Source organism: Lotus japonicus, chromosome 4 (assembly GCF_012489685.1).
Source record: "Lotus japonicus ecotype B-129 chromosome 4, LjGifu_v1.2".
Classification (NCBI taxonomy): Eukaryota; Viridiplantae; Streptophyta; class Magnoliopsida; order Fabales; family Fabaceae; genus Lotus; species Lotus japonicus.
The window spans coordinates 65,524,471-65,539,935 of NC_080044.1; the positions used below are offsets into that span (position 1 = coordinate 65,524,471).

The 15,465-nt window shown below is 38.3% G+C and overlaps 1 protein-coding gene and 1 pseudogene across 1 annotated transcript; one reads left to right on the top strand and one right to left on the bottom strand.

The window, feature by feature from the left end:
• The first annotated feature begins 1,603 nt into the window (after positions 1–1,603).
• On the top strand, positions 1,604–5,199 carry LOC130710489 (sugar transport protein 7-like; annotated as a pseudogene).
• Positions 5,200–6,853: 1,654 nt separating this feature from the next.
• On the bottom strand, positions 6,854–7,978 carry LOC130710491 (uncharacterized). The gene has a single exon (XM_057559775.1). The coding sequence runs from the start codon at positions 7,896–7,898 to the stop codon at positions 7,308–7,310; it is 591 nt and encodes a 196-aa protein (XP_057415758.1). The 5' UTR covers positions 7,899–7,978; the 3' UTR covers positions 6,854–7,307.
• Positions 7,979–15,465: the final 7,487 nt, after the last annotated feature.

The following is a 15,465-nucleotide window of genomic DNA, read 5'->3' on the forward strand; positions in this document are numbered from 1 at the left end:
TTGACCAATACGTTATACGTGACACTAGTTAGCAGAATCTTTCATTGACCTTAAAGAAAAGACCTTAATTATCATCATATAAAGCCATGGATTTAATATGCATTGCAATAGTTAAATTCCATTTGAGTTGCAAGATAGATGGACGTGACAAACCTACCAAGAAATAAGGTACACATGATAACCATGTCACTGCTAATCCAAAACGACATGTGATCTACCTTTTTCTGAAAATGGAACTTCTACTTATCGACCTTATTTTGCTTCTGCATCATTCTTTCTTTCTTTGCATCCCCTCAACGTGGAAACAAAGCTCAGGCTCAAGATATGAAGCTGACAAATTAGACCAAACTCGTGCATCATCCCAAAAGCGAGCTACAACATTTTAGTATCCTATACAACATTATCATAGTGAGTACCAAAGTGCACACATCATCCACCGTAAGCATAAATTAATTGTTGTAATAAAAAAAAAGCAGAATTATTTATTTGATAAGATCGAATATTTGACTTTATAAAATGTTCTAACTATGGATTTTAAGGAAAGCTACCTTTTCCATTCTCTTGAGTGTCATGATAACACATAATTAAATTACGGACTTCGTGAAAAAAATACACATATTTAAAAATGTAATTAATATGATGAACTTTAAGAATTAATATTTTTTTATTCTACATTTTTATAACGTATTTTTTTTATCTCCTTCTCATAAGAGTATTATAGGTTCTTCCTAATATGCACAACTTTTAAAGTGGTGTAATTTTACACCACCTATACTTTGACCGGGTATAGAAGGTCCACACTTTAAGAAAAAATATCATTAAAAATTTGTCTTATATTAAATTTCTTTAAAAAAAAGATATGTTAAATTGTTATAGTAGATTAAAAAAAATGGTGTAAAATTACACCACTTTAAAAGTGGTGCATATTACAGGCACCCGAGTATTATATGGAAAAACATAAAAAAAAAAAAATTAAGGGAACAAATGTAAAAGTATATAATTTTGTTCTCAAAGTGGTCATATAATATAATAAAGAACTGAGGTAGTCTATGATACCATAAAAATCTTAAACTAACAAGTTAGAAGCTAAATTTCAATTTAATTTTTTTTTCATACTAGCATTAATTATGCATTATATCCTTACTAGGTATACCAATAGAATGGAAGATAAATGGATGAAGAATTTTATGATTTGTTCTTTATCTTATCTAAAAATAATCTTATTATTCCATTAAGTTGAGGCTAAAATCACCATGCGTTAGACAACCTCATTTAACAAAATACTTATAACAATGACATTAATAATGATATAGCAATACATTAATGAGAATGTAAATAAATTCACATCACGACAAAAGGGGCGGTCATCACCCTTGAACATAATAAATTCACAGTCGTAAGAAAGTGTCTTATCTTTTCATTAATTTATAGTAGTAAAGTTCATAAAATCGTTATCTGTCTTTATTGGAGCAAAGGTTGGTAACCTCAACAATATAAATTTGAAACTTTAAGAACAATGTTGATCCATAAAGATCAGAATATTTTCTCACAACCTCTCACCTTAGAAATTAAGTGTGATCTGACTCTGAGAAAAAGAGAATTCAGGAAATGGCAGGTGGGTCTTTTACAACAGGTGGTGGTGTGGCTGAGGCGAGGGCAGAGCAATATAAAGGAAAGGTCACTGTTCATGTCATCATCGCATGCATTGTTGCTGCCACTGGTGGATCCCTCTTTGGCTATGATGTTGGGATCTCAGGTGCTCTTATAATCATTAATCAATACTCTGAATCAGAAATTTTCATGACTTCAATAGTTTTCACTTTCACATTCTTCTGCAATCAATTCTCTGGATCAAAATTTAGATACTCTTTTTTTTCATTACACAAGAATGATTAAATTAAGATATAAGAACTTTCTGTGATTGAAAGCTGAAACAAAAAAGTTTATCAGTGAAATGCATGATATCATGTCTTAGAAATTCAAGATTCCATGACTTTATTTCATTCTGTTCTGTCTGCACTCTGCACTAACTCTTATTAATTTTGAAATCTGAAATGCAATCCCCCCCTTCCCTGATTTTAATATGCAACTCTTAATTATCATCTCAGTATTACAATTAAAACCAGGTCCAGGCAGTTTTTTTCATAAAATCTCTAATGCCTAGCAGTGATGGTAAAATAATAACCCCACATTGAATGGCATCACATGAGCTTTTGGTTCTGTTCTTCTATATCCAATTGTGTCATCATATTCTTGTAATCACCCAACTTGTGCTCTACCTGAGATGGAAAATGTTTGAAATCAAATTCAGGTAAAAGATATCAACAGCTATCTATAAATTACTGATGCTAGAGGAGACGTGAGAGAGACTCATTTCCTTTCTTATCCATTGTTCAACAATTATGGTCCACTTAAACTTTTTTAAGATTTTATTTCTTTCTCAAATTTCGCCCATGAATGAATTTCAAAATATTAGTGGAGGATATTCTAGAAAAGCAAAAAAGGGAAGAAAAAAAAAACAGCTACTATAAAGCTCCCGCTATGTGTGAGGTCCATAGAGGGGCTAGATCCACTTTGTGGATCTAATGTAGACAGTCTTACCTTGTATTTTTGCAAGAGACTGATTTCACGACTCAAACTTGAACCGCAAGCAGCAACCTTACCGTTGTGTTGAGGCTCTCCCTCATTCTAGAAAAGCAAAATAAAAATAAAAATAGTAAATAGTATAATCTTTATAGTAATTTATCAGAAAACTTCTTTGACATGTGTAGTGGTTTAACAGGTGGAGTTACTTCCATGGATGACTTTCTTCAGAAATTCTTCCCCTCTGTATACAAGAAGAAAATGCACGCACAAGAAAACCACTACTGCAAGTTTGACGATCAGGTCTTAGCGGCATTTACCTCTTGTTTATACATTGCTGGTTTGGTTGCATCCCTGGTGGCATCTCCAATTACAAGGAAGTATGGGCGCAGGACAAGTATCATAGGTGGTGGTATCAGCTTTCTCATTGGAGCAGCTCTAAATGCAGCAGCAGCTAATCTGGGAATGCTTATCGTGGGTCGGATTATGCTTGGTATTGGCATTGGATTTGGAAATCAGGTAATAGCATATTTCTATAACTTTAGAACATACAAGCTTTGTGTATATTTAAAAGGAGCAACCGCGATTCCTGTTTAAATTAAAACCAACACTAGAGTCTAAATAGCAGAAGGGTAGCCTTGGCACAACAGTAAGAAGTTGTTTCCATGTGACTGAGGTCACGGGTTAACGTCATGGAAGCTGCCTCTTTGTGAAAAACAATGTAAGGCTGCATACAATAGCAGTGGTCGGACCCTCCTCCGGATCTCGCGCATAACAGGACCTTTAATGCAGTGGGATGCCCTGTATTAGAGTCTAGATAGCAAAAGTGACTTTGAGAAGTGAGTGCCAACAGCCCAACACTATGTGATTGTTAACATAAGTCCACAAAATTTTACAGGAAAAAAAGTAGTAATGTGATGGAAACAGTCAATGGTGCAGTAAAATATGTTGAGTTAGAAGATAATCCAGTTATACCTTGAGAAATTACTATAGCTACTCCTCTTGGTGGTTTTTTTGAAGGCTGTTCCACTTTATTTGTCAGAGATGGCGCCAACCCACCTTCGAGGAGGCCTGAACATGATGTTTCAAGTAGCAACAACTTTTGGGATTTTCACAGCAAACATGATCAATTATGGCACACAGAAGATTAAACCATGGGGGTGGAGGCTGTCTCTTGGCCTAGCTGCAGTACCGGCTCTGTTGATGACTGTTGGAGGGTTATTTCTCCCTGAGACACCAAATAGCTTAGTAGAACGAGGATCAAAGGAAAAAGCAAGGAAGCTTCTTGAAAAAATCAGAGGAACAACTGATGTTGACGCAGAGTTCCAAGATATGGTTGATGCAAGTGAGTTGGCTAACTCCATCAAGCACCCCTTTCGGAACATCCTTGAAAAAAGATACAGGCCAGAGTTGGTCGTGGCAATCTTCATGCCCGCATTCCAGATACTGACCGGCATAAATTCAATTCTCTTCTATGCTCCAGTGCTGTTTCAAAGCCTGGGATTTGAGGGAGACGCATCTCTCTACTCTTCAGCCTTGACTGGTGGAGTTCTTGCTTTTTCGACCTTCATTTCCATTGCAACAGTAGATAGATTGGGCAGGAGACCCCTACTCATCAGCGGTGGAATACAAATGATCATATGCCAGGTAAAGAAACAAAGAAACTACAGTTTAATGCAAATTTCAATTATGCTTACAACTTACAAAATCCATGAATTTGGGAAATACCACTATAGAACAAATGCTCTCAATCAGCATGTATAACTGCATAACTCTAGAAAGATAAAGGGGCTCACTTTCCTAATATAACAGCTTTGCTACCTGAAAATGATGAGATTAAGGGAGAAAATGGTAGTATACAGAAGCAGTTTGCTAAAGCAGAGGAAAAGTTTAGCTTATATTTGCAAATCCAATTGACTATAATTTTGTTTTTCACATGAGCAGGTTATAGTAGCCATAATTTTGGGAATCAAGTTTGGAGAAAATCAAGAATTGTCCAAAAGCTATTCAATATTGGTTGTAGTCGTTATTTGCCTATTTGTTCTGGCTTTCGGATGGTCATGGGGCCCACTTGGCTGGACTGTTCCTAGTGAGGTGTTTCCATTGGAAATCCGATCAGCAGGGCAGAGCATCACAGTTGCTGTAAACCTTCTGTTCACTTTCATAATTGCCCAGGCCTTTCTTTCGCTTCTCTGCTCCTTCAAGTTTGGGATTTTCCTGTTTTTTGCGGGATGGATTACCATCATGACTATATTTGTTTCTGTGTTCCTGCCTGAAACCAAAGGAATCCCCATTGAAGAAATGACATACATGTGGAGGAGACACTGGTTCTGGAAAAGGGTACTGCCCCATACAACTGAAGATACCAAGTGAAAAGTTCCAGGGAGTCAGGGTGATGCAGTTCAACCATCACAGACCCCAACAAGTCAACAACAGCTCATGATACAGTATAGAATTGAAATTTCAGCTAGTTCTATAAAGTGTAACCTTCGTCTGGTGTAGTTAAGTTAAGTAACCTAAACAAATATAAATCTAGTTAGTAAAAAAGGACAATATAAAGAAGTCTTCTGTAGAAGAAAAATGAGAATGGCAAATTAGTAGTTAATATCGTGCATAAACAAGAATCTTAAAGTTATCCTTGTTTGTTGCTCATCTAGTAATCTCAAGCATAGCAAGATACTGGACCAAGCCATAAAATGAATAAGGCAGGCAGACACCCTGCATAAGTATTTTTGTGAAGAGAAATGGTAATAATACATTAACACAGTTTTCTTACTGCGAAAATTTTACGCGAGGCTCACTAAAATTTTAGGCTTACTCTGTTCAGTGATGAGACAAACTGTAGATTTGGTATTTAAAAAGTACAACAACTGCAAACAACTGCAATGAAAATTGATGCAAATATTTAATCAGGAATTGGGAATGGAGCACATATATGCAGATAAGCTAAGCATGAGTAACAACTGCATATCATAGAAATACCAATTAGGGCTCCCGTTCGAACCCACCGAAGAATTCAGCAGTTTGGCTGACAGCGGCCTCTACTGGATTAACTGCTCTGCTAGGACAAATCATAATTTGTGAATGAAATTCGTCCCTGAAAAATTTAACCATTGGACACATTAGTTCCTTATAATGCAAAAATCACACTCGAAATTCTTAAAAATCATATTCATTGGTCATATTCCTTCTCAAGGGCTATGTGTCCCATGTGTAGGGACTAACATAACCAATATCTGAGAATTTTTTAGACTAATGGCATGTATGGTTTGTCATTTGGGCCTCATTTGCAACACTCGAGATCATAAATCACCAGTTCCAAATGCTCAACGTGAAAGGAGAAATTGAGTCCACAGAAAACCAAAACACTAAGACGACACATACATTCTCAAGACTACAGCATCCGATTGGAGATTCAGTTCAGTTTATAACATGGACGAACTTACATCCCAGTTCACAATAAAAGTTCGGTTCATGTTATATAGTCCATTGGCATGATGAATGCCAACATAAGCTATGTTCCGACACCCATTGGTGCCAGAGGTAAACGAACATTAACATTCACTTCGAAACGAAAGGTTAACGGAATTCTTCTTATCGATTGAAATGAAACCGTTTACTTGTATCCAAAAAAATCATAGCCCTACTCATAATGTGTGGAAAATGGCATGTCAAAGTTCATCATTAGTATTCCTCATTCAGCAATTATGCAAAGCAAATTGGAGGATCCACCTGGTCAAGTCAGAGCTTGTGCACTTTAATGGCAAGTTTAGTTTCTCATGATCCTAGTTACATTGCAACATGACAGCTATGAACTGAATTTTCTGTGAAGATGAAATTAAAACAATGATTTCCTGAAAATTCTGTAAGATCAATGCAAAAGCTTCACATGATGTAAAGGAATCTACTTCATATCTACACCCAAGTAAAATCAGAAAGTGAAATGAGGATTAACTTGAATTCCTAGATACTTCAACTCGCCTTCCAACAACAGCAAGGAATTAAAACTCTTGAGCATTAAGGAATCTGAAACTTCGAACCATCACCGGTTGCAGAATCCAATTCCCTTAATCCACCAGATCACATATGAATAAAAACAAACATAACAAGAAAATAAAATGAGAAACCAAACAGTTCTTCGCGGTAATGGTAAAGATCAAACTGGAGAAATGTGCAACAAGTTCTTCTTCCATTCAAATGTCTAAATACATACACCAAAGAGGAATAACTATGTCAAATTGACAATTCAGATCAGAATAGAAAAACAGGATGCTGCTAATTCTACAAATTTTATTCTATTGGAATTAAATTTCACAACTAAACTTGTATGACAAGAACAAATCAAACAAAAGCCTGATAAACACAACACACACCAAACTATCTTCTTCCATATGGAAATCCCACACCTACACTAGACTAGACAATACTAGATCGATTCACGTATATCAGACTAGGGGAATTTACAAGAGATTCATTCTCCTCTTCTAACCCTTCTGTCATCAACGTATGAACTAACACTAGTACCTAACTGACTACGCCCCCTTACAGGAACTGAACATCATCACATCTTCATCATTCTAACAATCTTCGCTTCACTTTCAAATTTCTTCATACACTCGCGCCAAACGTCAATCCTCTTGAAAAAATAAAGGAAGCACGTCAAGGACCATGCGAGTAAACCTAATTAAGGAGAAAAGTACTCAGAAACTCCAAACAACGAAGCATCATTCCAAATCAAGCCGCAGCAACCGCCTCAAATCACTCGTCGCCGTCGCCGCTCCGTTCTTCCACAAAAACAACGGAACCGGAACGGAGCTCGGAGGCGGAGACGAGACAAACGCCGATCCGGCATACATCCCGTCCTTCGAATCACAAACCCTAACCTGCTCCTCCACGGTCACCGGATCCGGACCAAGCCGATCCGTCGAGCACAACATCAAATCGAGATCCTCCTCCTCGTTCTTAACCTTGTGGTTCACCGCGGCGAGTCCTCCGGGGATATTCTCCGGGCTCAACTTCTCGCCTCTTTTGAGGATCTTAACCTTTTCCATGACGAGATTCGCGGCGTTCGGAGACTTCGCCGGAGGCGACGATCGATCGCCGGAACGTCTCCGGTCACGGTCTTGACACTTGGCCTGAACGGCGGCCACCGGACTCCGCTTCCGGCGGCGGTTCTGGTTGGCATGGGAATTGAAATTAGGGTTAGGGATGGAGTTTTTCCGTGATTTGACGTGAGAGGTTGCGATGGCGAAGGCATCGTTTGGGAGGAACTGGCCTCGAAGGCAATCGTGGGAACGAAGAATTGCAGTTCCCATTTCTAGAGAGAGAAAGTAGAGAGAGAAAGAGCGGAAACTGTTTTGTTGAGAGAGAAAGTGCGCATTTGAACATGAATAGAAGCAGGGGCATTATTGGGTATTTATAGCGGTGTCAGGGTTGGGATTTTGAAATATTGTATGTGTGAATCACGTGACGTGAGCATGAACCGCCCTTACGGGGGATTGTTAGGATGTCGGTTAACATCGCTGGGGTTTGATTGGATATTTGACAGGGTCAAGTTTGTACACTGAATGAATCAGGGTCGTTCAAATTGTGATGGCACCCTTGATTTGGACACGTGTAGGGAGATTATAGATGGATTGTTAGGCGGTTCGTGTAGGCTCCAAGGGATTCATTAGGATTTTTTTATTCACATCCCATTATGTGTGTTTGATAGCCCTAATAATCATGAGATTTAACTAGAATTGAGTTTAGAAATGTGATTTTCAATGAGGTGATTTATGTTTACATACATTTAACTGAAATTGATTTTCTTAATTGAATTATAATGTAATTACACAAAATCATATCAGCAAGATGGAGAAATTATTATTGACCAATTTTGTCCGATCACATCAAGCTTGTAGAATTGATTCTCAAAATTGGTTCTCAAACATATTCAAAATGATTGAGATCCACGTTTGAGAATTGTAATCAAACAGACTTTTTGTCTCTTTTATTGCTATCATAACACATATCACCTTTTTATAACTTTGTTCTCTTTCTAACTCTAGGTGGAATAATGTTACTCAGACACCTCTCTTTTGAGGTGTGTGAGGTGGAATGATGAGATAGATAGGAAGAAAAGAAAAAGTAAGGGAGAGAAAGTATGAGATGTGATAGATGGTAAGAGGAGAGAGATAGAAACAAAAAGAGGTGGAAATGAAGTGTTTTAAAAATGAGGTGTGTATATATCATTACTCCTCTAGGTGTGAGTGAAAATGACTCTACATAGATCTTTATTCTTCTTATTAACACTCCAATTCAAGTCATTCATTAAAAAAAAAACAAAACTATTCGCTTACTCTTTCATGTTCTCACCCGTCAACCCTATTTTTTGACAAAACAGGTACGAAGCACATAATAACCGTTTAGATCATGCGAGAGAAAATAACCATACACCATCAATAGCTAAGAGGAGTTCCACATCAGTTTTCATACGTTTCGTTGAGATGGTATTTGTAATATCCAACATTTTCCTCATTATCTCATTTATCAAAATTTGGAAAATGTGCTTATTATGGTACCTCACACCAGATTAAGGTGTAGTACCTAAAATGATATAAACCAATGGTAAAGATACAATTTTTTGAACTTATAAAAAGAGGATGAAGGAAGATTTGGAGGTTCAATATGAGTGGAGCATGGATCATGTCAATAAAGGAACTTAGATGATCTCCTAGAGTCACAAGTTGGATTTAAAACTCTAGTTTTCAAATTGTACATTGAATGATATAAACAAACATAATTAATAATAATGTGTTATTAACTCATTACTTTAATTTTTAGAAGAGTTTAATTTCTATTCACTGACTGTATAAATTTTTTTTACACCATCAACCAATCAGATTTCAAGATGTGAGAAAATCTCTTTTTTATTTAATTTTATTAATTGACGTGACACATCCTTGAAATCTGATCGGTTGACGGTGTAAAAAAAAATTACACATCGGTGCATCATCCTTTTTCTCTTTTTAGAAAGAGATTAATTTCAATTCACCGACGATGTAAATAAGTTTTACACCATCATTCAATCACATCTCTCCATTTTGTTAGCTCACAATTAATTTTGAATTTAATAATATCTAAAATAGAAAATGGAAGGTTGTGAATGAATGATGGTGTAAAAAATTTTACACCGTCGGTGCATAGAAATTAATCTCTTTTAGAAATTACAACAACAAATAATCCATTTTTTTAATAAATAAAAAAATTATTATTTTAAGTACCACACGAGGTACCAAACCTAAAAACAATTACGGATAACACATAATTCACCTTTTGAAAATCAAGTATCCTAAATTCTCATATGCCAAATTTTCAATAATACGTATTTTTTTTACAGTATACATATGTTTAAATTCAAGGTTCTAAAATCGGTATATTAAAAACACATTATTGTATTTTTAAAATTTGATATGTAAGAAGTTGGGCAAAATAAACTATTGGGTTTTAAGAATTATGCTACATAAGAAGTTGGAAAAATAAACTATCGTATTTTTAAATAGGCTTAATTCCACTTTGGGCCCCTGATCTTTAAAAAATGAGCGATTGGGGCCCCCCGTGTTTAAACATAGCGGTCAGGCACCCCAACGTTTCAAAAACGTGCGTTTCAAGCCCTTCTGTTAAGTGTCGTTAGTTTGACTAACGGAACTAGTGACCTGGATTTTCTTTTTCATTTTAATATTATTTTTTTACCCAAAAATTCCCCCCCCCCAAATTCTCTCTCAATCTCGACATCTCTCCCTTTTCTCACTTTCTTCTCCATTTTTCTCCCTAAAACCACACAACTTCATCTTCTTCTTCATGGTCACCGCCACTGCTCTTCGGCCAAGCCACCACCACCGCGAGCTTCCTCACGCGAGCTCGCCGCTAGCCACACCACCATCACTGCGCCTCCTTCTTCTTCTTCTTCTTCCATGAGAGCCACTGCCGCTGGCCACACCACCATCACTGCGCCTCCTCCTTCTTCTTCTTCAATGAGAGCCACCGCCGGTCACACCATCACCTCCTCATCATCCTCGCGCGAACCTAAAGGGCAGCCACCATGGCCACCACGTGGAAGCCATCACCACCATGAAAACCTAGGACCGCCGCCTTCAAAGTCCGATCTACGGCGAACCGCTCACGATCTCAACAAACCAACACCACCGCTGTGCTCCTCTCCTCGTCCGCAACAAAACCCACAAAGAAATTTCCGATTCCGACAACCTCCGCCGTGAACCGCCGTGCGCCGCCGCCGGAGGCGATTTCCGGCGACTCACCCTCTTCTCTTTCTCTTGCTAAATTAGGGTGAAATTAGGGTAAAAAATTGGGGGGGGGGAAGCGTATTTGTGTTGGTGGTGGCTCGGTTGCTGGGTTTGGGTGGTGTTGGTGGTGGCTCGGTTGCTGGGTTTGGGTAGTGTTGGTGGTGGCTAGGTTGCTGGGTTTGGATGGTGTTGGTGGTGGCTCGGTTGCTCTTCTTTATCTTCTTTGCCCAGACTCTTCATTTTCATCCAGAATCAAAGCAGTGGAGGGTTGTTTGGGATCTTGAATGAACTGAACAATTTAAGTGTTGCTGGGTTTGATTTTTTGAGATATCTGAATGTGTTCTTAGTAAACCATTCTCCTTGTGTAAAAGACAGAATGTATCCATTCACTTGTTGAATTGATTCCAAGCTAAGATAGCTCTTTATTGGTAGAATTTGTGTTTGGACATTGTATGTAACAATTCATGATAAGAAAAGGTGACCAAGTGATACTGAAAGTGTTAGATTCAAGAACCAGGCAATTAAGCCAAAAATTTAATCTTAAAATGAAAAAGAAAATCCACATCACTGCTCCGTTTGGTCAAACTAACGGAACATAACAGAAGGGCCCCAATCGCACTTTTTTGAAACGTTGGGGTGCCTGACCGCTACGTTTAAACACGGGGGGCCCCGATCGCTCATTTTTTAAAGATCAGGGGCCCAAAGTGGAATTAAGCCTTTTAAATATCTAGCAGATGAGTTTTCGGGTTTCAAATCTCGATCTCGATAATGTTAATGTATAAAAAAATATGGTTTTAATCAAAATCTCAAGAACTTATGAATAAAAAAAAAATCTCAAGAACTTAATGTTTTAGACTATATAGACTATAAATTACCAAAAGTTGTACTAGAAAAGTAGAAATACTAACCCGTGAGCAATTTTGAGTTTTACATACAGGGTTAAATCACAAGAGCATAGACGTGTTGTGTTAAAATTAATATGGACACTTGTCACCCGATCCTGTTAATTAATGATATAAAACAAAAGCACAGACAATAAATTGTCAAATCCACATAAAATGATTTTAGGTAAATAGCCAAGTTCGTCCCTGAAAGTGTTCACCGTCTTCAACTTCGTCCCTAAACTTCAAAATGACGTATGTGGTCCCTGAAAGTGGCAAATCTCCCTCATCAGTGGTCATTGGTTAAAAAAAAGTCACCTCCGTTAACGGAAGTGTGACATGGCTTTTTTTTTTATAAATCCGATCCATAGCTGATGTGGAATGTTAACGTTGTGGATGTTTGGGAAGAGTTCAATTTAGTCCTTTCAACCCTTTATATGATGATGAACCCTAAAATCCCAAATTCCCCTAATTCTCGTAACCCTAACCTTCCAAGCTTTCTTCGTCATTTCCTCTGAATTCTCCTTCCCTCTCTGTCGCAATTGAACACACAATGAGTGGGAGCTCCAAGTCGCGGATTCAACCGAACAATTGCAGGAATTACAGTGGTTCTTCAAGCTCTCGTGTGAATGTTGTTGTTCCCCACTGCAAGTGGTCAAGAGGCTGTGGTTAGGGTATCAAGGACTGATTTGAACCCAGGAAAAGCTTTCTATAGTTGCTATTTACCTAAGGTTAGTAACTCTTGTTTCCAAAGTTTGTTACCTGGAAGCTTCAATTTGTAGCTATCGTGTGAATGTTGTTGTTCTTGAACATTTGCTGTGTTTGTTTGCAGGGTCATGTGTCCAATTGTAATTTTTTTCGTTGGGTTGAAGAAGAAGGTGAACTGGTTTCAAATGGACAGAACCCTAACAACAATGATGAAGAAGTGAGGCTGTTGAAGGAAATTTTGTTGCAGAATCAGACCTTGTTGCAGGAGGTAGTGATGATGAAGGAGATTATGCAGAAGAAGAATGAGTTTTTGGTTGAAGAGATTAGGATCATGCAGGGAATTATGCTGAAGAACAATGACACTCATATGCAACAAATTCACTTCATGAAATCATGTGTCATATTCATGGGATTTGTTGTGTTGTTTATGGTGTTTTTGAAACTGTTTGTGTAGAATGAGTGAACCTAGGGGAGAGGGGGGAGGGAAGCAGTTTGTAATCATGTATGGTTTATCTGTATTAGTCTATTGAACCCTATCAATGAATTTAAATTTCTATCACAGTATCTCTATCAATGAATTTAAATTTCTATCACAGTATCTCTACCAATGAATTTTAATTTCTCAACATACATAAACAACCTGCTTATAACAGAAATTTTGCAAATAAGTAAATATAACATTATAAGACAAAATGTGAAGTAACATAATAAGACAACCTGTTTATAACATAACAAGGCAACTTGTTTAAGACAACTTGTTTATAACATAAACAAAAGGGCTATTAGGCCTTTCATGCAAGATAACTTAACTGGCCACATAACCATAATAAGTAGCTAACAAGTTTCAAACAGGATACAAAAAAATAACAACTTTCCACCATCATACTAAGGACGGGGATACCAGAGAGCATTATCAAAGTTAAACCACAAGTTTGAGACATGATTAAAAAAAGTACAACTTTCCACCATCATACTAAGGATGGGGATATCAAAAAGTAAGATCTTAATGAAACATTAGGGCCTCCATGGTACTGAAGGAGTTGGCATGAATGTCATAGGGTCCCCATGGAGCTGATGATTAACTGGACCTGGACTTGGTGGAGGTGAACTCCTCCTACCTTGGAAATTTGGCTGGACTTGGGGAGGAGTTGGGTTTGATTGGCGTGGAGGCCTAAACATTGGAGCTCTAATAGGGGGTGGCCTATACCCTCCTATGGGAGCTCTTATGAAAGTTGTTGTAGGCCTATGCACAATTCCAGTGGGAGCATTGGGCCAGATAACAAATCCAATAGGGGCAGGTCCAGGGGCTGGGGCATGAGCTGTTGCAGGCCTATGGGGAATTGGAGTGGGCTGGCTTTGTAGAGGAGGAGCTTCAGGAGTTGGCTGGCTTATGACTTCAGGTTTTGCAATAGAAGCCCCTCTCCCACCTCTTCTTCCTGTACCACCTCTTCTTCCTGTACCACCTCTTGTGCCCCTACTTCTTGCTCTGCCACCTCTAGCTGCTGGAGTGGGCATTGGATCAACTGGAGCATTTGAAGTTCCCTACAACAAGAAATTAAATAGAATTAATAATTTCATTATAGTACAAGGAAGAAGTAAAATTGTGAGAATAATTTACCTCAGGTGCTGGCTGTCTTGGCTGGGAGAGATCAATGTCATTAGGTGCACTTTGAGACAGATCAATTTCAGTTTGCAGCCCTGGCTGTGCATCAACATTTTCAGTTTGCCCACCATTTTCAGTTTGCCCACCATTCTCAGTTTGTTCACCATTCTCTGTCTCCTCAGGTGGTGGTGGAACCCAATTCCTGGGCATACGTGACACACCTTGCCTGTTGCAGCTCCTTGAGTTGTGCTTTGTCAAACCACACATTGTGCATGTAATGTCTGGATAAGTTCTTCTCAGCCTTGTCCTTGATCCTCCAGCCACTTGCTGCTCAGTTGCATCTTTTCTCCTCTTCCTCCTTGGTCTTCCAGCTTTCCTCTTTGGCACCTTGGGTGGAAGTGGCTTAACATAATCAGTGGGCTCCCAATATTGCTGGCTTCTAGTGGGGTGCACATAGAACTCATAAGTGCTTCTGTATGCCCCCATAGTCAGCCAAGCATGGCAATAATTTTCTGGAGGCTCATTCTTGTGTGCACATGCAGCAACCACATGCTTACATGGCATCCCAGTTAATTGTCAAAACCTACAGTGGCAGGTCCCATTTGAGAGATGCACACTAACTGTTCCTTCCCATCTTTGCAGTTGATACTCATAACCATAACCATCTCCACATCATATTGGTGTCCATCCATTACTCTCTTCTTTCTGGTGCTCAAGTCTACTCTGCTGCAGTGGTGGAAGCATGCCTTGGTGCCCCCTCAGCTTCATCTTGTTATTTGCCACTGTCCTCATAATGTAACACCTCACTTCTTCCAACAGAGTCAAAATTAGCTTCCCCCTATACTTGAGGATTTTTGCATTAAAGGTCTCACATGCATTGTTGCAAATGTTGTCAATCTTTGGATGGTCTCTGAAGTAAGCCTTAGTCCATGCTTCTTTAGGCCACTTGTTCAGATAGTTCCAAGCTTGGACATTTTTAGCTTTCAACTTGTCCATCTTAGCATTGAACTCAGGGATTGTTCTTGCTCTAGCACACTCCCACACCACATTCTTCATCTCTTTGTCTTTCCATTGCTTTGTGAAGTTCCTCCAAAGGTGCATTGCACAGAACCTATGGTGCACACCTAGCATAACTTCCTGCATTGCAGGAATAAGACCCTGATCAAAAACATAAAACATTTCACATTAGTCCTTACAAGTTTCATGTTCATTCCAATCAGTCTTCACATGAATACACAATATTTCAAACAAGTCCTCAAAAAACAAAACAAATAATTGGGATCAACATAAAAAGTTACCTTCTGCATGTCTGAAATAAAGCACCATCCATACTGCTGGTAGTCACCCAAATCAGCATGAAGTAGTTCCAAAAACCACTTCCAATTGTCCTTATTCTCCACATTAA

What these genes read in the sequence shown, in the direction of transcription:
- LOC130710491 (XM_057559775.1), bottom strand. Translation starts at nt 7,898, where the DNA reads ATGGGAACTGCAATTCTTCGTTCCCACGATTGCCTTCGAGGCCAGTTC.